At 47.0% G+C, this 23,857-nt stretch overlaps 1 protein-coding gene across 3 annotated transcripts in view; it reads left to right on the top strand.

Annotated features, from left to right (window-relative positions):
• LOC119965041 (serine/threonine-protein kinase 32A-like) overlaps positions 1–23,857 on the top strand; it is a 416,342-nt gene that overhangs the window by 285,661 nt on the left and 106,824 nt on the right. For all 3 annotated transcript variants that reach the window (XM_038795261.1, XM_038795260.1, XM_038795262.1), the window contains exon 10: positions 13,123–13,251. In XM_038795261.1, coding sequence (XP_038651189.1) covers positions 13,123–13,251 — 129 coding nt within the window. The remainder of the gene's footprint in view (positions 1–13,122; positions 13,252–23,857) is intronic.

Raw genomic sequence — 23,857 nt, 5'->3', positions numbered from 1 at the left:
CTTTGTGTACTGTGAACGCTGCTTTGTCATGCGCGAGACTGGGGCTGATACAGTTGAAGGTCATGCACCGGGTGCACTTAACTTGGGCTAGGATGAGTCGGTTGGTTGAAGGGGTGGAAGATAAGTGTGAGCATTGTGGGAAGGGCTCGGCAAATCATGTGCATATGTCCTGGGCATGTCCTGAGCTGGTGAGATTTTGGTTTTCCATCTTCAGCAACATGTTGGCAATTTTGTAATAATAATCTTTATTGTCACAAGTAGGCTTACATTAACACTGCAATGAACTTACTGTGAAAAGCCCCTAGTCGCCACATTCCAGCGCCTGTTCAGGTGCACGGAGGGAGACTTCGGAATGTCCAAATTACCTAACAGCACGTCTTTCGGGACTTGTGGGAGGAAACCGGAGCACCCGGAGGAAACCCATGAGGACACAGAGAGAAAGTGCAGTCCCCGCTCAGATAGTGACCCAAGCTGAGAATCGAACCTGGGATCCTGGACCGGTGAAGCAACTGTGCTGCCCACTGTGCTGCCTTGCTGCCCATAATACAGATGGAATTGGAGCAGAGTCCTCTGGTGGCCATACTTGGGGTGTCAGACCTGCCGGAGCTACAGATGAGTGCAGGGGCGGATGTCTTAGTCTTCGCCTCGCTGATCGCTCGCAAGCGGCTGCTGTTGGACTGGAGGTCAGCTTCTCTACCCAATGCCTCGGTATGGCTGGCAAATCTTACGGAGTTCTTGCATCCTGAGAAGACTAAGTTCACGATAAGGGGCGCAATTGAGGGGATTTATAAAAGATTGCGGCCTTTCATTTTATTCTTTTCTTTAAAGAGCTGGTCACCATCAGCTGTTTGGTGGTGGTGGGGGGGGGGGGGGGGGGTGCAGTCAGAAATAAGCACATGTTACCTTATTCAGTAACATGGCAGGGAAAAGGTAGTTGAGGGTGCCGGCAAGAATTTCTTCCTTATTCAATATGTTGGGAAGTAATGGATTTTAGTTATCCTGAGGTGATAACCGATTCCCATGTGGGACCGTAGAATTTCACAGCACAGAAGGAAGTTACTCGGCCCATCATTGTCACTGCACCAAACTATCCATATTGTCCTATTTCCCATGATTCTCTATTTTTGAATTTCAAATATGAAACTTATAAATTCTATTCCCCCAGCACCGGGTCACTGTCCGTGTGGAGTTTGCACATTTTCCCCGTGCCTGCGTGGGTCTCACCCCTACAACCCAAAGATGTGCAGCATAGGTGGATTGACCACGCTACATTGCCCGTTAATTGGGGAAAAAAAGAATTGGGTACTTTTTTTAAAATTATAAATGAATTCTACGCCTGCCACAGTTTCCGGTGGGAACATTGCATGTCCTAACAACCCCTCAATTCATATCGATAGTCAGCGTATAATCAAATTTAATTTTGTTGAGAAAGTTATTGCTGCAGACAACTTGGTACCTGCTGTAAGAATGGGTTAAATTTTCCAGTGTAAAGAAAGGTTTCAAAAATGGAGATCAAAAATGGATGCTGGTTGATGGAAATAAGTTACGAGAAGAAAAATAAAGTTGTTTACATATGTTGTCAGAAAATCTTGTCATGTCCATTTCATAAATAGGAGAGTATATGTTACATAGGGAAAGTAGCCTCAAAAATGAATGTTTCAAAAAGTATAAATGAATGGAAAGATTGAATGTACAGGTATCAGATGTAGCTGTGAGGTTTTCTTAGCCATTAACTTAGCTGACTAATAGTTTGTGACCTGAATTATTTTGAATTGACTGGAGAAAGAGCTTGACGCATAAATACTTGCTCACATGTGCCAAGTCCCATTGATATCTAGATAGAAACAAGAGGAGTCCATTCAGATCCTTGAGCTTGTTTTCCCATTATGGCTGATCTGTATCTTTTTTAATATATTTCTTCTTATTTTTCATAACAATCAATACAAACCAGAACAAAGAATACAAAAAGAAAATCACAATCAAATACGAAAATAAACCCAAAACGCCCCATAATTAACTCAAATTGGAAACCTAACTTAAGCACACTAACAATTGACGGTGGCTAACTCCTTAAAAATTAAATAAATGACTGCTATCTTAGATAGAACCTCTCCACCGACCCCCTGATGGTGAACTCGACCTTCTCCAAATTCAGGAATAACATCAAGTCACCCAACCAAGCAGAGGCACTGGGCGGAGTGGGAGATCTCCAACCAAGCAGCATTCTCCTCCGGGCTCTTCGCCTCTACCATAGACTGAATCACTGGCAAATCCAACATACCAAATATGGCCACCAGTGGACACAGCTCTAAATCTACATGCAGTATCTCCGACATGGTATTAGAGAATGAAGTCTAAAAACCTGTGTGTTTGAGGCAAGACTAGAACATAGGGCAAGCACGGTAGCATTGTGGATAGCACAATGGCTTCACAGCTCCAGGGTCCCAGGTTCGATTCCGGCTTGGGTCACTGTCTGTGCGGAGTCTGCACATCCTCCCTGTGTGTGCGTGAGTTTCCTCCGGGTGCTCCGGTTTCCTCCCACAGTCCAAAGATGTGCAGGTTAGGTGGATTGGCCACGATAAATTGCCCTTAGTGTCCAAAATTGCCCTTAGTGTTGGGTGGGGTTATTGGGATAGGGGGAGGTGTTGACCGTGGGTAGGGTGCTCTTTCCAAGAGCCGGTGCAGACTCGATGGGCCGAATGGCCTCCTTCTGCACTGTAAATTCTATGATAATTCTATGATATGCTTAGGGCTAGCTGGACCAACAGAACATTGATCACACCTTGTGGTAGTCACCACTAAGTACTCGTCTTTGTGATAATTGATAGTCCATCACACCTAACCTCTACATTTGGGGAAACCCCACTCATCTTTGGCTTAGCCAAGTGCTGCCTGTGTAACAACGTAAACTGAATCCGGTTCAGCCGACCACATGATGTTGTGGAGTTAACCCCGTGAAGGGCTTCGTTCCAAACCCCATCAGTAAGAAGGGGCCCAATGGATTGGAGGCCCAATGGATTGGCGGTCTCCCACATCACCACCCCCCTTAATCTGGAGACAGCCAGCCCCACCAAGAGAGATTAATCAAGGGGCACTGAAAAGGTAAAGCAAAAAGATCCACCCAAGATGGCCACCAAACCAAGTCAAAAGACTGGACACAAAAGCCCGACAAACTCACCGCCATCGCCATTGAGTGTGACCACACCGAATAGTAAGAGCGAGGCAAACAAAAAGCCACCCGACAACTAAAACCTACATTTAACAAAACCAAAGAAAACAAAAACTCTGAGCTCATTTTCAAAAAAAACACTAATGAGCTTCAGCGAATCCCTGAATCCCCTCTCACTAACTAACTCCCTAGTTAGCAGGGAAGACTCCCACTAGAGAAAAGGAAAAATAGATCAAATAAATGACTACCAAAACCCCATGTACTTTGCTTGTCCATCAGAGACTAAACGTCACACCAAACAACAACTTTTTTAAAAAAATAAATGGAAACCATATATTAGAATAAAGAACAAAACCCCGGATAGTAGAGAATCTCAAATATAATCAAAAACAACATGAACGCAACCCCAAAAGATCAATTAAGAAAAAAACAAGATCAAGAAATACAAACAATGCAATGTGCCTGTCGACAGAGCCATACACCAAATTAAACCACGTATAACTTGTGCCTCTTTACAAAAGCATCTGCTTCCCTGGTCTATCAAAAATATAGTCTCTTTCCTCAAATCTTACTCGAAGACAAGCTGGAAACACAGCCCGAACCTGACTCCACTTCACTTATACACTTCACTTCGGAGAGCGTGGCTCTTTTAATCGGCAACTCTGCACCCATGTCCTGATACAACCTAATGGAGTGGCCTTCCCACTTGAAATTGCGGTGGACCCTCACCCATCGCAGAACCCTCTCTTTTTCCATATAGCTGAAATCTCACAATCACCGCACGTAGTGGATCTTCAGAGTGAGGCATCGGCCAATATGAGCGGTGGACCTGGTCCATTCAGGTGGGGATGTGAATTCAGCCTCACTCACCATCTTGAGAAACATGCCGAGAATATTGCATGGGGATATGGCCCTCAATCCCCTCCGGCATCCCCACAATTAGCGCTGTTGCTTCACAGCACTAGGGAGAAGGGTCTGACTCCCGGCTTGGGTCACTGTGCGGAGTCTACACGTTCTCCCCATATCTGTGTGGGTTTCCTCCGGATGCTCCAGTTTCCTCCCACAAGTCTTGAAAGATGGGCTCGTTAGGTGAATTGAACATTCTGAATTCTCCTCCAGTGTATCCGAACAGGTGCCGTAGTGTAGCGACTAGGGGATTTTCACAGTAACTTCATTGCAGTATTATTGTAAGCCTACTTGAAACACTAATAAAGATTACTATTATAAAGATTCTGCCTCCTGGACCTGTTCCCAGGTCATTCAACGTGGCCTTCAGCGATTTGTTCGTATCAGCTACCGAAGTCAGATCGGACTCCAGTGCAACCAATCAATCACTATGGGCCAATCAAGCCACTTCCATATCCTTGATCATGATTCTTTGGACTTCGACGGCCTCATTAATTTTTCCCAGAGCCACATGTATGGTGGCCAAGGCCTCACCTGTTGATCTTTTAAGCTTCTCCGACATAATGGGCGGAATTCTCCGACCCCCCGCAGGGTCGGGGAATCGCCCGGGGCCAGCGTAAATCCCGCCCCCACCGTGGCCGGAATTCTCCGCCACCTGGGAATTGGCGGGAGCGGGAATCACGCCCTGCCGGTCGGAGTGCCCCCCGCGGCGATTCTCCGGCCCGCAATGGGCCAAAGCCCCGCCGCTGACAGGCCAATCCCGCTGACGTGGTTTAAATCACCTCCGTGCTGGCGGGATTAGCGGCGCAAGCGGGCCCCCAGGGTCCTGGGGGGGGGCAATCGGACCCGGGGGGTGCCCCCACGATGGCCTGGCCCGCGATCGGGGCTCACCAATCAGTGGGCGGGCCAGTGCCGTGGGGGCACTCTTTTTCTTCCGCTGCCACCATGGCCTCCTCCATGGCGAAGGCGGAAGAGACCCCCCCACCGTGCATGCGCCGGTGGTGACGTCAGCGGCCGGCGACGGTCCTTTCGGCCAGCTCCAACGCCGGCCGGCGTAGCGTCAAAGGCCATTGGTGCTAGTCAGCGGAGCGGGAGCCACTCCGGCGGGGGCCTAGCCCCTAAAGGTGCAGAGAATTCCGCACCTTTGGGGAGGCCCGACGCCGGAGTGGTTGGCGCCACTCCGCTACACCGGGACCCCCTGCCCCACCGGGTAGGGGAGAATTTTGCCCAATGTGTCAGTACTTCCCAAACTCTATCGCCAAGATATTGGTGATGATCTCGGCCGTTAGTGGTGTGGTCTAAGAGAGACAATCCGACTCCGCCATCTTACTTGCTATTGAGCCCCGAGAAGCCTCAGACTCCATTGATGGGTTTCTGCTCGAAGGTTTCTTATCCTTGTTCTTTTTCTGGGAATTTCAGAAAAGAGGGAACTCTACCCCAATAACTAGGTTTCCCAGACATAAACTACCAACAAAAGGTTCAGGTCTCCAGCAGGAGCCATCTCATGCACGTCTTCCCCCCCAACATTGTGTCATCGGAAGTCCGGCTGATCTGTATCTTAACTCTATTTACCTAGTTTTGTTCCTTATCTCATAGGTAAAGCTCCGTAACTCGTGTTTGAATAGGATTGAATTACATAATTAAACTGTTGCGTACAGTAATGAATTTCTAGCTATGCTAAAGACTAATGATTCAATAATCTATGGTTTGAAATAAAATGTCAACCAGCACTAATATTTTTCACTTAATAAGCAGAGTTGTACAACATTTGGGGACTCAATGGTTAATCCATAGGAAAACAACATAATAAAGCATTGTGAAATAACATGGCCAACATGTTTTCTTAGAGTTCCTGCAAAAATGAAGCTGAATGTATAATGTGGAAGGCTGTTGTAGGCTGCAAAGAGACATTGATAGGATACAGAGCTGGGCTGAAAAGTGGCAGTTGGAGTTTAACCCTGATAAGTGTGAGGTGATTCATTTTGGTAGGACTAATTTGAATGCGGATTACAGGGTTAACGGCAGGGTTCTAAAGAATGTGGAGGAGCAGAGAGATCATGTCCATAGATCTCTGAAAGTTGTCATCTAAGTGGATAGAGCTGTGAAGAAAGCCTATAGTGTGTTAGCATTTATTAACAGGAAGACTGAGTTTACGAGCCGTGAGGTTATGCTGCAACGGTACAAGACCTTGGTTAGACCACATTTGGAGTATTGTGTGCAGTTCTGGTCACCTCATTATAGGAAGGATGTGGAAGCATTGGAAAGGGTGCAAAGGAGATTTACCAGGATGCTGCCTGGATTGGAAGGTAGGTCTTATGAGGAAAGGTTGAGGGAGCTAGGGCTTTTCTCATTGGAGTGAAGGAGGGTGAGAGGTAACTTAATTGAGGTGTATAAGATGATGAGAGAGATAGATAGAGTGGACGTTCAGCGACTTTTTCCTTGGGTGGATGTAGCTGTTACAAGGGGGCAGCATAACTAAGGTTCATGGTGGAAGATATAGGAGGGATGTCAAGGGTAGGTTCTTTACTCAGCGAGCGGTTGGGGCGTGGAACGCACTCCCAGCTATGGTAGTGGAGTCGGACATTATAGGAACTTTCAAGCGGTTATTGGATAGGCATATGGAGTGCACTACAATGATTGGGAGTAGGTTGGTTTGATCTTAGTTTCAGACTAGTTTGGCACACATTGTGGGCCGAAGGGCCTGTACTGTGCTGTACAGTTCTATGTTCTATGAGCACAGGGCCCCACTAACTGCAAACCTGCCATTGCCCTGACATCTTCATGAAGTTCTCTTGGGTCCATTGCAGTTTCCATCACTGCAGGGACTAGAGAGCTCCTGTCAATCAGATTGGTCGGAAGCCCTTTTAAGGTGGAACTTCCAGGTGAGGGGCGGAAACCCTTCTGCAGCTAATTGGTGCTCATTTGAGTGTGAAATGGCTGTGGGGCAAGCAGAGTCAGCGGACTCTTCAGTTGGTGCAGACGGGAAACCCCGCTATCCAAAATATCCTGGCCTCTATCTCCTTCTGGTCTTCTGTCCCAAATCTCGGCCTTCTACTTGACTCATGTCTCAAAACTCTGTCTGTTCCTAAACTTTCTTTCTTTTATAACACTTATCCTCTAAATCCCATCTCAGCAGAGGGGCTCTAATCATTGACCCTTTGTTTGTCTCTGTGTCTTTGCTGAAGGAATTTTAAGAGGAGATAGATAGTTATACTTCCAGAGTACATAGAACAGTACAGCACAGAACAGGCCCTTCGGCCTTCAATGTTGTGCCGAGCAATGATCACCCTACTCAAACCCACGTATCCACCCTATACCCGTAACCCAACAACCCCCCCTTTAACCTTACTTTTTAGGATACTACGGGCAATTTAGCATGGCCAATCCACCTAACCCGCACATCTTTGGACTGTGGGAGGAAACCGGAGCACCCGGAGGAAACCCACGCACACACGGGGAGGACGTGCAGACTCCGCACAGACAGTGACCCAGCCGGGAATCGAACCTGGGACCCTGGAGCTGTGAAGCATTTATGCTAACCACCATGCTACCGTGTGTGGTGATCACAAGTTAACTAGATGCAACACAACTGAGCAAACACTAGAGGGGGCACGGGAGAGCCATATAAATAGACGGGGACAGGAAGTGAGGACACACTTCACTGAGGGCAGAACTTGGAGCAGGACACAGACACACACCCACACGCCAGCTAGGAACACTGAAGGTAACCTTAGGAAACAGCTCTGAAGAGAGAACAAACTCACAATAAAGCATCTTCTCCACATTTGAGACTACGAGCTTTATTAAGACACGAGTAACAACACATGGTACCCAGGAGTGGCTTCAGACGCTTACTACAGGACAACTCAGTGGCAGATACAGAAAGCTCAAAATGGCATGGAAATCTCCTACTGGACATTTGACTCAGGAAGACATCGCTAATGCGAGGAAGTGCCTTGGATACCCACTTCACCTGGACACGACTGGAAAAGTAAGAAGTGTCTGGGAAAGGCTTAAACAAATGTTTGATATTAGTATCATAGCATATGATGCAGCAGCAGCCTCAGACGAAATTAAAATAGCAATCCTCATCGAAGGACATGAAGCTAGGAAAGTTTATAATGGATTTAAATACTCAAAAGGTGAAGACAGAAACAGCTTACAAACATTACTAAACAAATTTGAAGAGTACTGTGAGAAATTTGAACAGCAAGACATACTCAGAGTCCAAACTGCACAGAGACTGAGTGATGCAAAACTTAAAAAATCACGAAAAGAGCAAGAAATCGCGAATGAAAAGTACAGATCAAAAAGAAGAAATAAAAAGAATTTCTCACAAAGCCAAAACGCTGAAACCCTGTCCAAATCGGGAAGAGAAGATAACTTACGAATTTTGGAAGACCGGTCCTGGTGGGACAGAAAAATCGCTGAAATCCGCGAAAAACGGCAAAAAATGGCGTTGGAGCACATTTTGCAGTCTCCGGTAAGCAAAGAACTACAAATTGCATCTGCGCATGCGCCGGAACCGGAAGCCGCGCATGCGCAGTTTAAAAAAGATCGCGGTGCCGATCGTGATGCGCATGCGCAAGCCGCGCATGCGCAGTCAAAAGAAGTTTTAGTCGCGGATCGTAATGCGCATGCGCACGCCGCGCATGCGCAATGGAAACAAAACCGCACAGTGAAGGAGGAAGGCCGATTTGCGCATGCACAATGCATTCCTGCGCGTGACGTCATGACGTCTGAGCATCCCAACCACGCCCACTTAAAAGGGAAATGCCCGAAAATTGAAAATAAGACACTTAAAGTGGTAAACACAAATTTTCTTGCCTCAGAACACAGAAAAACGCCTGAACTTACACCAACAGTTAAAGACAACTTGCACAACACCCTGAAAAAAGCAGTCTGCACCACCCAAAGTGAAGAGAACAAAAATAATTCCGAAACAACAAAAGATGATTTGTTTTTCGAAGAATACTACTCACACACAGCTGAGTCAGTCGGATATGCTTCTCACAGCATCAGCGACACGGTCGCAAAGTTCAACACGAATCAACTCGTGGTAGAAGAAGCCAACGAAGATGAAATGGGTATCAAGGAATACTACTCAGACATGGAGGAGTTATTTGGACATGCTGATCACAGCATCAGCGACACCGTTGCAAAGCTCAACACGACTCTACTCATGGTAGATGAATCCAACACCATGAGGCCATGGCAGCTCGTCGATACATTGGATGACAGCAATACCCAAGACGAAGACGACGCCACGCAGAGAGCACAGGAAGACTCCACAGAGCGAGCGATGACAGGCTCCACAGTGCGAGTAATGAAAGACTCCAAAAGGGATGCAAGCAAACACTCCCTGGCGAACACCATGCATGAACAAGACCATGCAGGTAAACCCGCAGTATCTGAGCAACCGCAAGCAGACTATGACAGTCTACCAAGCTCACAGGAACAAGAAGAAGACAACGTACATCTCACCACTGACACCATGCATGCACAAGACCATGAAGGTCAACCCGCAGTATCTGAGCAACCACAAGCAGACTATGAAAGTCTAACAAGCTCACATGAACAAGAAGAAGACAATGCACCTCTACCCACTGCATGCGAAGACAGTGACAAGATGATCACACTCGACGTACAGGATCACAGTGAGACTGACAGTTCTCAGCTTGTCTGTACCGACGCACAGAGCGAGAACAGTAACAAGGTGATCGCACTCGACGTACAGGATCACAGCGAGACTGACAGTTCTCAGCTTGTCTGTACAGAAGCACAGAGTCGGGCCACCCAACAGTCCAGAGCGATGATGCCGAAAGAAAACATGCAGTTTTTGACTCCAGAAGAGGAGCACCTGGAGTCCAGAGAGACCAAGCCAAAAGAAACCATGCAGATTCTGACTCCAGAAGAGGAGCACCTGGAGTCCAGAGAGACCAAGCCAGAAGAAACCATGCAGATTTTGACTCCAGAAGAGGAGCACCTGGAGTCCAGTGAGACAACATCAACGGAAATCATGAAGATTTCAACTCCAGAAGCGGAGCACCAAGAGTCCGGAGACACCACGTCAACTGAAATCATGCAGATTTGGACTCCAGAAGAGGAGCGCCAGGAGTCCACAGACATCACGTCAATTGTAATCATGGAGGTTTTGACTCCAGAAGAGGAGCGCCAAGAATCCAGAGACACCGCGTCAAATGAAATCGAGAAGAATTTGACTCCGGAAGAGGAGCGCCAAGAAAGCAAAGATGAGGAATCCAATTCTCCACAAATGATTGAGGTCACCTGCACCGATGCAACATCAGATCATTCGCACCACTCTCGAGACGAAATGCTCAATGACTCAAATTATCCACTCGGGACACGAATAGAGTATAACAAGAAAAACAAAAGTCAAAAGAAGCACAGCAGAAACGGGACAAACAACAGCAAGAACAAAAGCAACATGAAGCGCGACAAGACCAACAACAATAGCAAGAAGCACAGCAGAAACGAGAACGACAACAGAAAGAACAAAAGCAACATGAAGCGCGACAAGACAAACAACAAAGTCAGGCACAAAGATAGCGACAACGACAGAGACAAAAACAGCAACACGAACGGCAACGAAAACAACAAAGTCAGGAACAACGACAGTGCCAACACCAAAGACAGAAACGACAAAAACAGCAACAAGTACGGCAATGAAAACAACAAAAACAGGAACGACAGAAACAACAGCAATGAAACAACGACTTGTACACAATGGTACTACTCGGCACATGAAGGACAAGGCCACAGCACACTGCAAAACGATGACAAGACTACAAACATGTCATGGGATGACAACGAATCGCACAAACTCACGTCTGCTCCAGAACGAGCAAGCACACCAGCATCCAAGGCGGATGAGACAATAAATCAACACCACAAGCACAGAAAAAAAGTCCATGCCAGTCAACATCAGTGAGGTGACCATGCAAACACCTCGGGATGATGCATTGGGTACTTAAAAAAAAAAAAATAACAAGGAACACCAACAACATTCACAGCGGACTTGCAATATCAATATCACCACGTCATCAACAACAAAAAGAAAAAAAAATCTCTGAACAAATTCATCAAGTTTGGACTCATAAATGTTTTTATTAAGATTGGACATATAACTACATTGGCTTTGTACAATATGCAATAGCACCATCACCTGTATAGATACGCATATCATAAGTAACTGTTTTCTATAATTTTCTTTAACGATGTACAGCAAATATGTAAAGAGAAAAAGGGGGATGTGGTGATCGTAGATTGACTAGATACAAAACAACTGAGCAAACACCAGAGGGGGAGCTATAAATACACCGGGACAGGATGTACAATTTTCTTTAACGATGTACAGAAAATATGTAAAGAGAAAAAGGGGGATGTGGTGATCACAAGTTAACTAGATGCAACACAACTGAGCAAACACTAGAGGGGGCACGGGAGAGCCATATAAATAGACGGGGACAGGAAGTGAGGACACACTTCACTGAGGGCAGAACTTGGAGCAGGACACAGACACACACCCACACGCCAGCTAGGAACACTGAAGGTAACCTTAGGAAACAGCTCTGAAGAGAGAACGAACTCACAATAAAGCATCTTCTCCACATTTGAGACTACGAGCTTTATTAAGACACGAGTAACAACACACCATGCTGTGTGTTAACCAGTTTGTGCAACTTTTAAAAAGTTTGGTTTTATAATAAACAATTGTTCTAAGTGTATTGATAGTAGCCTGGTTCAAGTCTCTTTTATTCTGCGTACCAATAGAGAAGGTAATCAATTGGCCATTTTGGTGAGTAAATTGAATGTTTATGATCTGCGGAGTAGTGGGACTAGATAACACATGCACTGTTTCCATCCCGGTCATAACAAGCTTTAGACCAGGTTTGAAAAAATGTACACTTCTTTACTGGCTGAGCGTTACTGTAAACAGAGGAATATCCTCAAAGAAAGGAAGACATGCTCTCTGCTTGACAAACATCTTTTCCCTCGTGTTCTCCCCTACTGAAGAAGTGGCTATTGTTTTTATGAAGAGGGTGCTCCACAGATTACAGTGTGAACATGGACATGTAAATGGAGCAGTTTATTCAACTGTAAAAAACATCACAGAAAAACCCATCAAACGGTCTCCTAAATTGCAAGATGTCTGTGTTTAAGGATTATGCAAGGTTCTTTCTGTCAGAAGTGGAAGTAGGCTTCTGTGGAGCATAAACACCAATGTAGTTTTGTTGGATCAGTGCTGTATATTCAATGTAATGCATTACATAGAACAGAATGATCTGTCCTAAACATTCCGAATGTACATCTGCTCCAAAAAGATTTACTGAAACTGGAGACGGTTTTCCCAAACGTGGGCAAATAACATGTGCGTGGTAATTATCTGCTGGATTTAGCTTAAAGAGTTATATAGTATTGGATGTTGTCTGGTAGCAAGGAGCATCTCAGAGTACAGGAAACGTAGGTAGTTGGCAACAAAGGAGTAATGTCATACTGTGAGTGTATAGCCATCTAGGAAGTTAAGTGTACTGTTGTAGTGTATTATAGTCCTTCTTGTCGTGTTTTTTCTTTTATGTTAATAAATATTCTTTATTGATTGCTTATAAAACAACAGGACTATTCCTCCCTGGTTTGCATATCTTTTCCAACCATATACCAGATTTAAAATATACACCACTAAGAACCAGTGTTTTTACCCTTCTGGGTTTTAGGATACCCTCACATCAGTGAGCGAGGTGCTTAACATTATTCACAGCTCCTGGGAATTTCCATGGCTTTCAAGTAAGGTGGGGGTGTGTGTAAGTTATGGTGCAGATGGCATCAGAATTGTATTGTCCATTATTGTTTGTTTGATGAATATTAACTTGGACCACATCCCTATGGGACAAATTCCAGAACAGGCCTGAATTTAAGGGGAGGTAGTGAAAACTGGGGGGAAATGCAGGCATGTTTTATAAGCTTTATGTGTCCATTGACCTGCCAGCCTGCGTTTCTCTGACATTTTTATTTTGCTTTATTTGTAGAAAGGACAATTAAATTGTGACCCCACGTTTGAACTCGAGGAAATGATTCTGGAGTCCAAGCCCCTTCACAAGAAGAAAAAGCGTCTGGCGAAAAAGTTGAAGGAACACAGAAAAGACAACTCGTCACTGGTCAGTAGAAACATTTCACACCCCACGGGAATCTAGGGGATTAGATTGGCAGTGGTAGGTTATAACTTGAAGCATGTGTTCCTCCTTAGGCAGAGTCACCAATCTCAGCTGCTCCATTGTAGGTGGTGGGGATAAGGGAATGGCATGAGGAAAGGAGCTAGGAGGCAGCTATTGTCACATAATTATTAGCAACTGATTTCACAATGGGATTGACAAATCTCAAGAGCTAGGTAGTCTGCTGCATAGGGTAATGGCACCACCAGCGCCATTTGTGTCAGAGGGTCCAAGGTTGGATTCTCAATCAGTGCTGACCTCGGGTAGGGTATTACAATGGGAAATATTCATCCGGTTGGGGGTGGGGTGCAGGGGAGAAGCCAGGGGTAACCGTCCAGCGATGTACTCCTTTGATGGCTTTCCAGTGACCTTTGGCCGACAGTATGCCAATCAGGCTTAACTGTGATCCCTTACCTACCGAATAATCTGCTAATAGTCACTGTTCGTAGAGTTACCAAGAATAACCGATTGGTTATGATACCAGAAAGTGAGGAATGCTATGCAATTTAATATTGCAGCAAAGAATGAGTGCCATCAGGAAAGAAAGGAAAATAACTGGAGTAAAAAGGCCAATTGAGAAAATCATGTGCTTAATAATTTGCCTTTCGGATAGTTAAAAGCAATTCTAATTATCAAGTCATAGCTTTATAATTAAAATACTAATTGGTAGTAATTCCTTGGTTATTCGATATACTTTCATTGCAATTACGAATGAATAACTTGTAATTAAGATTAAATGGTGGGTGATAGCAAAAGTATTGCTGTGAATAATGTAATTGCTGTGTTATTATTTTACAATCACAGCCTTATTTAAGGAATGTTAAATGTTAACTTCCTAAAAAGTACAGCTATTATTAAAGATCTTAATTTGCACTGATTTACGTTTGCGTGATATAATTGATATTTATTTCTAAAATGTTTATTCATTGCCTCAATGATTGGTTGATAATTGTATTTGTGAAGTGCGGAATCTGAATCATACCAACCAGGAGAGCCCTGGGTTAGATTCCCACCTGCACTGAGTGAGTTGGTCTTAGCTGGGCTGGTGGTAAAGCTGCTGCTGCAATGGTCTCTGGCATTCCTAGGCTGGAGGTGGTGAAACTCCACACAGTGTTTTAATATATTGACTCATTACCCTGCATGTGTCTATGTGCGTGAGTAACACTAAAGGGTTCTGAGTTTTTCAGTACATTATATCTGGGTTTTATAGATGAAAAGTGAAGTGGACACTCAGTTGAGTGTATACCTCCACCAGTGTTAACTCATCTTTATTACAATTATGCAGCTCCTCCTTCAGGTTTTTCCCTGTTTCATTGGTGCCATGTAACTACAAAGCTGAAAAGGGTATTTTTTTATTAAGAGTTCCCATCTACCGGAGGAACCTTCAAGCCAATCCACATCTAACAATCTGCTCTGAAGACTCTGTTTTAGAAATCCAGGAATTGCCTCAGCTGCTGTGATGGAATCCATCACAGCTGTCAAAATATGAGCAATCAAAAATATTCTAAATAAACACGTAGCATTCTTTTTTTTTTAATAAACAATTTTATTGAGGTAGTTTTTGGCTTTGTAAACAGTTACAGACATCAACAGAAAGAAAGCAAAAAAGGCAAAAATGTGCAAACATCCACATACATTCAATACTTCAATCGTAACATACTGCACAAGCCCGCTCCTCTCCCACCGGTACCACCCGCCATATTTTCCCTCCTACTCTACTCTACCCTCCCCCTCACCCCCCTGCTGACGCTCACTCTCCCGCAAAGAAGTCAATAAATGGTTGCCACCCCCGGGCGCATCCCTGTACAGATCCCCTCAAGGCGAACTTAATTTTTTCCATACCCAGGAAACTCAACATGTCCGCAAGCCACAACTCAGTCTTCGGGGGCTTTGAGTCCCTCCACGCCAATAGTCAATAGTATTCGTCGCCGGGCTATCAGGGAAGCAAAGGCCAAAACATCGGCCTCTTTCTCCCCCTGGACTCCCGGGTCTTCCGAAACCCCAAAAATTGCCACCCCTGGACCCATCGCCACCCTTGTTTTCAGCACCCGGGACATGACGCCCGCAAATCCCTCTCAGTACCCCCTAAGCTTAGGGCATGCCCAAAACATGTGAACGTGGTTCGCTGGTCCTCCCGCGCACCCAGCGCATTTGTCCTCTATCCCAAAGAATTTGCTCTTCCGAGCCACCATCATGTGGGCCTGGTGAACGACCTTAAATTGGATCAGCCCGAGCCTGGCACATGTCGCGGTCGAATTTACCCTACTCAGGGCCTATGCCCACAGCCCGTCCTCCATTTCCCCACCTAGCTCCACCTCCCATTTAAGTTTCAGTTCCTCCGTCTGGGACCCTTCCTCCCTCCATGAGCACCTTATAAATATCAGAGACTCTACCCTCCCCTTCTTCCCCCCTAGAGACTATTCTGTCTTGGATCCCCATTGGCGGGAGGCGTGGGAAAGATGGGACCTGTCTACGAACAAAGTCCCGCAACTGTAGGTACCTAAAATCATTTCGCCTTACCAGCCCAAATTACTCCTCCAAGCTCCTCAAACACGCAAAGCTCCCTTCCAGGAACATATCGCCCACCCTTCCCACCCCCGCCCGCCGCCAGACTCGAAACCCCCCATCCATACTCCCGGGGGCAAACCGATGGTTGTCGCAGATTGGCGCCCAAACCGACGCCCCCGTCTCCCCTACATGCCTCTTCCACTGGCCCCATATCCACAGGGTCGCCACCACTACCGGGCTGGTGGAGTACCTGGCCGGCGGCAGCAGTAGAGGAGCCGTGACCAGGGCTGCCAAGCTGGAGGCCTAGCACGAAGCCGCCTCCACCCGCTCCCAGATAGACCCCGTACCCACCATCCACTTCCTTATCATAGCGATGTTGGCTGCCCAGTAATAATTAATCAGTCTCGGCAAAGCCAGCCCTCCCTCGCTGCGGTTCCTCTCCAGCATCGCCTTCTTCACCCGCGGAGACTTTCCCGCCCAGACAAGCTCATGATCATCTTGTTAACTCTTTTGAAGAGGGACTCTGGGACAAAGATCGGGAGGCACTGAAAAACAAACAGAAATCTAGGGAGGATTGTCATCTTTACAGTCTGCACCCTCCCTGCCAGCGACAGCGGGAGTGCATCCCATCTCCGAAATTCTCCCTTCATTTGCTCCACCACCCTGGCCAAATTTAACTTGTGCAGCCTGCCCCAGTCTCGTGCCACCTGGATTTCCAAATACCGGACATTTTCCTCAACCAGCCTAAATGGTAGCCCTCTCAATCTGCTCTCCTGGCCCCTTGCCTGTACCACAAACATTTCACTCTTGGCCGTATTTAATTTGTATCCTGAAAACTGGCCGAACTTCCTCAACATTCCCAGTATACTTCCCATCCCGGCCACTGGGTCCGACACGTACAGGAGCAGGTCGTCTGCGTAAAGAGAAACCCTAAATTCTACCCCGCCCCTCACCATCCCCTTCCATCCCTCTGCGGCTCTCAGCGCAATCGCCAGCGGCTCTATGGCCAGCGCAAACAGCAGCGGGGAGAGCGGGCAGCCCTGTCTGGTCCCTCGGTACAGCCTAAAGTACTCCGACACTTCTCTGTTAGTCCTGACGCTGGCCCTCGGGGCCTGATATAATAATTTGATCCATTCCACCAGTCCTTCCCCGAACACATAGCATTCTTAAAGAAAAGCCAATTCATCCTTTCTCCCAGTGTTAATGGATCCTTTAAAATAAATCCTAGGATCTGTATTAGGATCTGTACCTTCACCAAATCCGAATCAGTTATTCCTTGGAACATATACTATCTGTCTACCAGGTTCCATTGAAATCTTAACAAGTTTCATTTAAATAGGTCAATTAGCTTTTGCGATATATTGCTTACAGATAAAGAAACTAGCAACCAGGGGAAAAAATATTACTTCCATCCACCTTCAGTGGTAGAGGTTTAAAGTGGCTTTAATGCAAGGGAAACAGCGAATTGGTAAGTTGTTATTTATTTCAGTCCTGAATTTATTCCAGCTAAGTCAGTGACTTGTCCAATAAATGGAGGCATAACAGGGCATCTCAGTTCTGTAGAGTATACTTCCTGTTCCACGTGGGAGCTCCAAGATGCTTATTGTTTTTGTACAACCGTGTGAGCAGGAAGAATTGTCAACTGGAGCAGCTCAAGCTCCACATTTTGGGGTTTGTGCAGCAGCTGGCATGTCTGCATCACATCTGTGAGACAGAGTTTCATGGATAGCTGTTTCTGAGTGTGCTCATCCTACAGAGGGGTTTTGGCAATTGCTGTGCACTGGAAATTAACCAATAATGCAATTTAAATCGCAAACTTCAGACGGTTCCGAATTAAAACCACTTCCAGCTTCCTGAAAACAGTAGCATTGGTCAACCCTGACCACAAAACTCACCTCACCCCACCCCCAACCCCGAAATACCCCACCTGACCCCTCACAAAACTCCACCTAACTACCTGCCTGAACTCTTCTGCACTCCCCCAACATCTCACAGGTTTCCTGCCGACCCCTCATGATCTCCGAGTAACTTCTCTCCCCCCCCCCCCTTGACCTGACCCACAACCCCCTCACCAAAATCTGTGCTCACCCCCACCCCACGCCAGGGCCCAATCCAACCTGACATGACCCCCCACACCTCCCACTCCAAATCCTACCCACTTACCTACTCACTGGCTTGTCAAGATGGCTGGACCTGCGCGGGTTCAATTCCCGTACCAGCCTCCCCGAACGGGTGCCAGAATGTGGCGACTAGGGGCTTTTCACAGTAACTTAATTGAAAACTACTTGTGACAAGATGGCTGGACCTTTAAATAATAATAAGAATCTTTATTAGTGTTACAAGTAGGCTTACATTAACAGTGCAATGAAGTTACTGTCGTCGCCACACTCTGGCGCCTGTTCTGGAACACTGAGGCAGCATTCAGAATGTCCAATTCACTGAACAAGCACATCTTTTGGGACAGTGGGAGGAAACTGGAATGCCCGGAGGAAACCCACGCAGACACGGGGAGAACGTGCAGACTCCGTACAGACAGTGACCCAAGCCAGGAATCAAACCTGGGTCCCTGGTGCTGTGAAGAAATAGTGCTAAACACTCTGCTACCACGCCGTCCAACTTACCTGGTTTATAGTAGCTAATGCCATGAAAAAGGGGGAATGGCTAACTTAACCTTTGACCAAGCTGCCCTTGACTGTAGACCTCAGGATCTTGCTGCACTGGAGTGATCTTGCCCAGCCTGAGTTAGAAGGGAGGTCGGTGAGATAGGAACTGCTTCATTTTAAGGTAAGGAACTAGGAGTAGGGTGGAAAACCGACTCAAGGCCAAGCCAGAAGTTCCAGGCAGTCTCTCTTTATCCACTTCATGAAAACCATGGTAATTTTAAAGTGCTCTATTAGATCACCCCTCAGGCTTCTCTTTTCAAAAGAAAATGACAATGGCTGTTACTTCTGTCCTGAAAGTTAAAATATAACATTGAATTTCTGGTATCGTCCTTGTAAATATTCTCCACGGCCTCAATTACCTTTCTATGATCTGGTGACCAGAACTGCACACAGTGCTCCAAATGTAGCCTAAACAACGTTCAAACAAAGCTTTGCATATGGTACCACATAATACAACTTAACTACCTGTTATGACCCTTACGAGATCCACGGGGACGACCTGATTCCTCTCCCCATGAACCTCATAGAGTACGGGCTCCCACCCTGAGGGGCAGAGGCCCATCAGCGGGACAGTTAACTTTGGCAAAAACCATTCATTTTAACTTTCCTTATTTCGTAGTCACTCCTCTGTGACTACGAAATTGGCGAGGAGGATAAAGTGGAACTGCAGTGGGTGCCAATAACCATTTGCTAGGCAAAGCCGCCTCTCTTCGCAAAGGAATAAAGCTTGCACCATTTTGAAAATGCCGCTCTTTGGCAGACTCAATGTTTTTGATGTGGAAGACTGGACTCAGTATGCAGAGCGTATGCTTTATTTTTTAAGGCAAATGCTATCGCCAGGATGATCGTCGGATAGTAAATCTTCTGACTGCATGTGGGGCCCCCATTTCTTGGTGCCATGAAGAGCTGACATACCCGCAACCCCAGACTCCGAAATGGTCAAAGAACTAGTGGGACTTCTGGAAAACCACTATAAAATCATGGAATTTCCAGTGCTGAATGAGGCCAATCGGCCCATGGAAAGAGCAGCCTACCCAAGCCCACACCTCCACCCTATCCCCGTAACCCATTTAACCTTTTTGGACACCAAGGGCAATTTAACATGGCCAATCCACCTAACCTGCACATCTTTGGACTGTGGGAGGAAACCGGAGCACCCGGAGGAAATCCACGCAGACACGGGAAGAACGTGCAGACTCCACACAGACAGTGACCCAAGCCAGGAATTGAACCTGGGACCCTGGAGCTGTGAAACAACTGTGCTAACCACTATACTACCGTGCTGCCCAACTACTATGACCCCAAGCTGTCAGTTATCGTACAGAGGTACCGATTTAATATGGCCAAGGGGAGTCCATTACTGGGCTTTGGGCACAATTGTGAAAATTGGCAGAGTTTTGGCGACAGTGGGCCATCCCTACCCGAGGTGCTACGGGACTGCCTTGGGTGTACAGAGAAAACAATATGGCGACCCAACGGATATTTCTGGTCGAGCCGTAGCTGCATCTAAAGAAGGCAGTTGTGATCTCCCTCTCATGGGACAGTGCAGAGAAGGAAGTCTAGGAACTCGAGGGAATGTCAGGAATGGGGTAAACAGTGTAGGACGCCCCCATTCCGTCCCCGCCCTAGCGCGAATACTGCCAGGACGAGGCCAATTGGACCAGGGCCGCTACAACCTGGCGGGACACTTCCCCGGAATCCAAGGCGATGTGGCCCTTGTGGCCAGTGCAATCACAGGGATAGGAAACCGCAGATCAGCCAGCAAACTCGCTGCCGTACCCGAGGGAGACGCCAGCCCAGAGTCCGGACGCTCCACTTAAAACAACCTGATGACGAGGAGTGTATGCAATTGAATTGCATCACCGCAGCGTGAGTTGCCCCCATCAGGATTATCATCAAGGTGAACGGCCACCCACTAGAAATGGAGTTGGAGTTGAAGTTTCGGTAATTGGGAGAGACCTTCGAGAGAATCAGGACTGGAGTTCAGGGGTTGAGTTTGCGGTACACCGAGGTGAGGCTAGTGACATACACAAGGGGACCCCTAACCATAGCGAGTATGACAATGACCGCAGTGACAGCAATCTTTTAGGCTGCCTTTAATAGCAGTGAAGGGCCCTGGACCACGACTGCTGGGCCACGATGGCTACAGTGTCTCCAGTTAGACACTGGCAGATTGTGGGGCTGTGAATGAAAGGAATTAATTACCAACTTGTCATCCAAAAACCGAGTTGGCCGAGTTTCACGACGGCGTCGGAGGCCGCTCCTCTCACCCTATTCAACCCCCCAGGGGGCTAGGAGCGGCGTTGTGAGAAACTCGGCCGCCGGGCCTTGATGCTTGCGTCAAAGCGGCGCGCCGAGAATGACGCGACGGCGGCGCCTAAGTGACGTCAGCCACGCATGCGCAGGTTGGCCGGCTCCAACCCGCGCATGCGCGGTTGCCGCCTTCCCCTCCGCTGCCCCGCAAGACGGGCGGCTTGATCTTGCGGGGCGGCGGAGGGGAAAGAGTGCGCCTCTTGGAGACGCCGGCCCGACGATCGGTGGGCACCGATCACGGGCCAGTCCCCTCCCGAGCACGGCCGTGGTGCACAATCCCCTCTCCGCCCCCCCACAGGCCCCAAACTTAAGTTTCGCGCTATGTTCACGCCGGCAGCAACCAGGTGTGGTTGCCGCTGGCGTGAACAGGTCGGGAACATCAGGCCGCTCGGCCCATCTGGGCCGGAGAATCACCGGTCACCGTGAAAAACGGCGAGCGGCGATTCTCCGAGCGGGGGTGGGAGAATCGCGGGGGGTGCCAGGGCGGCGTGTCGTGATTCACCCGGCCCTCCCACGATTCTCCCACCCGGCGTGGGGAGCGGAGAATCGCGCCCCAGTCATTTAAAATATATTTGCAGTCAAAATGTAATCGGAAATAGCTGTTCGTCAGGTAGACTGTAAAACCTTCCATGTGCCCACGTTCCCATATTTAAAAGCTATACAGTGAATCCTGCTCGTACTGGAATAGATTGTCAAATATTCATCATCTGTTTCACTAGTGTTGTGAATAGGCTGCTTGTCTTCAAAACCATACAATATTTCCAATCCATTCATTTTAATAGAAATGAACACCATGCAGTTACTATAATCGGCTCATCAGTTCAGTAGGTTGTCAGTCTTCTCTGAGCTTTGCACAGAGTGAACACCCTCCTTCATTACCCTCACCCCCTCCACAGAAATGGAGAAGGTCAGGTACTTGAATCACAACACCTGAGAATCACAATACCATCCCGACTAAAGGTTTCCATTCTGAGAGCTTGTTGTGGAAACATTTTCCTTTCTCCTGGAAACAATGTGTTCCTCGGGAGCTCATCCGCCTAGATGCACTGCATTGTGCTCCGGAAGGCAAACAATCATGTTAATCCACAAGGCTGCTAATTTCCACAGGGCAGAATTAAACCACATTTTCCTATTAGTGTCAAAGTGGTGAAAATTTAATGTTATAATGGAACATATTACGCACCCACACGACACTTGCATGTGACATTGTTATGATGTCAAAGGAACATTCTTCCAGGGCTAAAGAGAAAGTGATTAACCCAATAAATGTTCATGTGCCTCTTATTTAGTCTATTTTCCTTAGTTTAAAGAAAATTGCTGACCTCTGCAAGTTGTGAGTTGAAAAAACTTGAGTTCATTCTTGAGCTCCAGAATCGCTTCCATGATGGTCATACAGACCGGTGGGATGGGCCATGCTGGATGTCATCTTGGTGCAGATGCCAGCAACTGTCCACGCAAAGTATACAGACCAAGTACATTTGCGATGTCAATCAGCATATAAGGCTGATTTGATGTCAGCAGAGCCACTTTGGAGTCCAAATGCAGCTTACATCTTCCCTTAACCTAACATACATTCATAAGTAGGAAGGACTCCTTCCCCACTAACACTATTCAAAGGGATCACCAACTACTTTCAGTATAGTTGTTGGTTGATTTTTCCTGGCCGATATGACAATCTATGAGTGATTGGCCTTTCTACAATTGTTTCTAGTTGCAAAGATCTAAAGGAAGCACTGTGGCTAATGCAGCAGGATTATTGCTGGCTTCAAGGGTTCTACAAAATCCAGTTGACCCGAGACATGGTGCACTAATAGGTATTCCTCCTGAAATATAGCATGATTGGGCGATTGAAAAGGCCCCACAGAGCAGGGCAAACTGCTGTATGAAGAAGGGGGGAAAGGGTGCCATATCCTTCCAGACTATGGAGAGAGAATTTCTCGCAACTGAACTCCACAAGGAACAATGAGCGGAATTTACCCGGATATTGGTAAAGGCTGATAGTGGGTGGGAAAAGCGGCGCTGAAGCCGCTGACATCAACAGCGGCTTTCTGTGCCGTATTGTCCCGGATTTGGTCTGAGAAACATTAAGGAGCACTGGTGGGCTCTGATTGAGCCCATCAACCAGCAACTTAGTCATTTAAAGGTCAGAACAGCAGTTACATCTCTTGGGAGATCAGTCGAGTGTCATGCCGTTCTGCCCTCATGCTGACGCGAATTAACTTTCTTGAAGGGGGCTGATTTAGACATAGAGGCATGATAATGAAATGATGTTCCTGGCGTAGAACAGCAGGAAACATACCCCATCATTGACGGAGGAGAGCACAATCTCGTTGTGCGTTTATGTCGGCGTGAAACGCAATTTGGGCTTCTCGCGAGATTTTTTTGCCCCTGTTGCCAAACCCACTTGATGAAAACAGTAGGGGAAAACAATCCCAGCCAATGTGTCAGATATCTGCATTTCACTCAAAATGTTCTCCGAAATCTGCCAGCTGTTTCAGCCACCATTGCTCCCTCAGAGCAGGGCAAGGATAGCATTGCCAATGACTGTGCAGGTGACTATAGCCATGAGAAGCATCACGATTCCTCCCAGGTTGAAACTGGAAACCTTTCCAACAGTTTGGTGTTTGCCATCCGCCATTGCGTAAGGAAGGTCACTGAGATTTTCTGTTCAATGAGAGCATTGCATTATCTTACTCAAGACAACCATTACAAGGTGCCAATTTCTGCACACACCTGGCTTTGCGGTGCGTCATGTCAACTCTGCTCTTTGCCAAAAGGCTCCGTTTTCTTAGCCAGTGGCCCTGGGCAGTGAATCATGCAGTTCGATGTCCAATATCCTGGCAGTAGCCATGATGGCATCATTGTGTGACAGTGTGCTGGACCAGGAGCATTTGAGTCACCTTGAGAATGGCTCCTGGATGATGATGACGATCCACTGTTGACATGACTCCCCAGTGTCCGTACATTCTGCACAATCAGCCTAAGTACAATAAAAGGCATGCTGCCACATGAAATATGATAGAGCAAACCTTTGGCATGCTGGAGCAGCGATGGTGGTGCAGTGGTAA

The sequence above is a fragment of the Scyliorhinus canicula genome, chromosome 4 (assembly GCF_902713615.1).
Source record: "Scyliorhinus canicula chromosome 4, sScyCan1.1, whole genome shotgun sequence".
Taxonomy (NCBI): domain Eukaryota; kingdom Metazoa; phylum Chordata; class Chondrichthyes; order Carcharhiniformes; family Scyliorhinidae; genus Scyliorhinus; species Scyliorhinus canicula.
The sequence above is the reverse complement of the archived record's forward strand: the minus strand, read 5'-3'. Positions and strand labels throughout refer to the sequence as shown.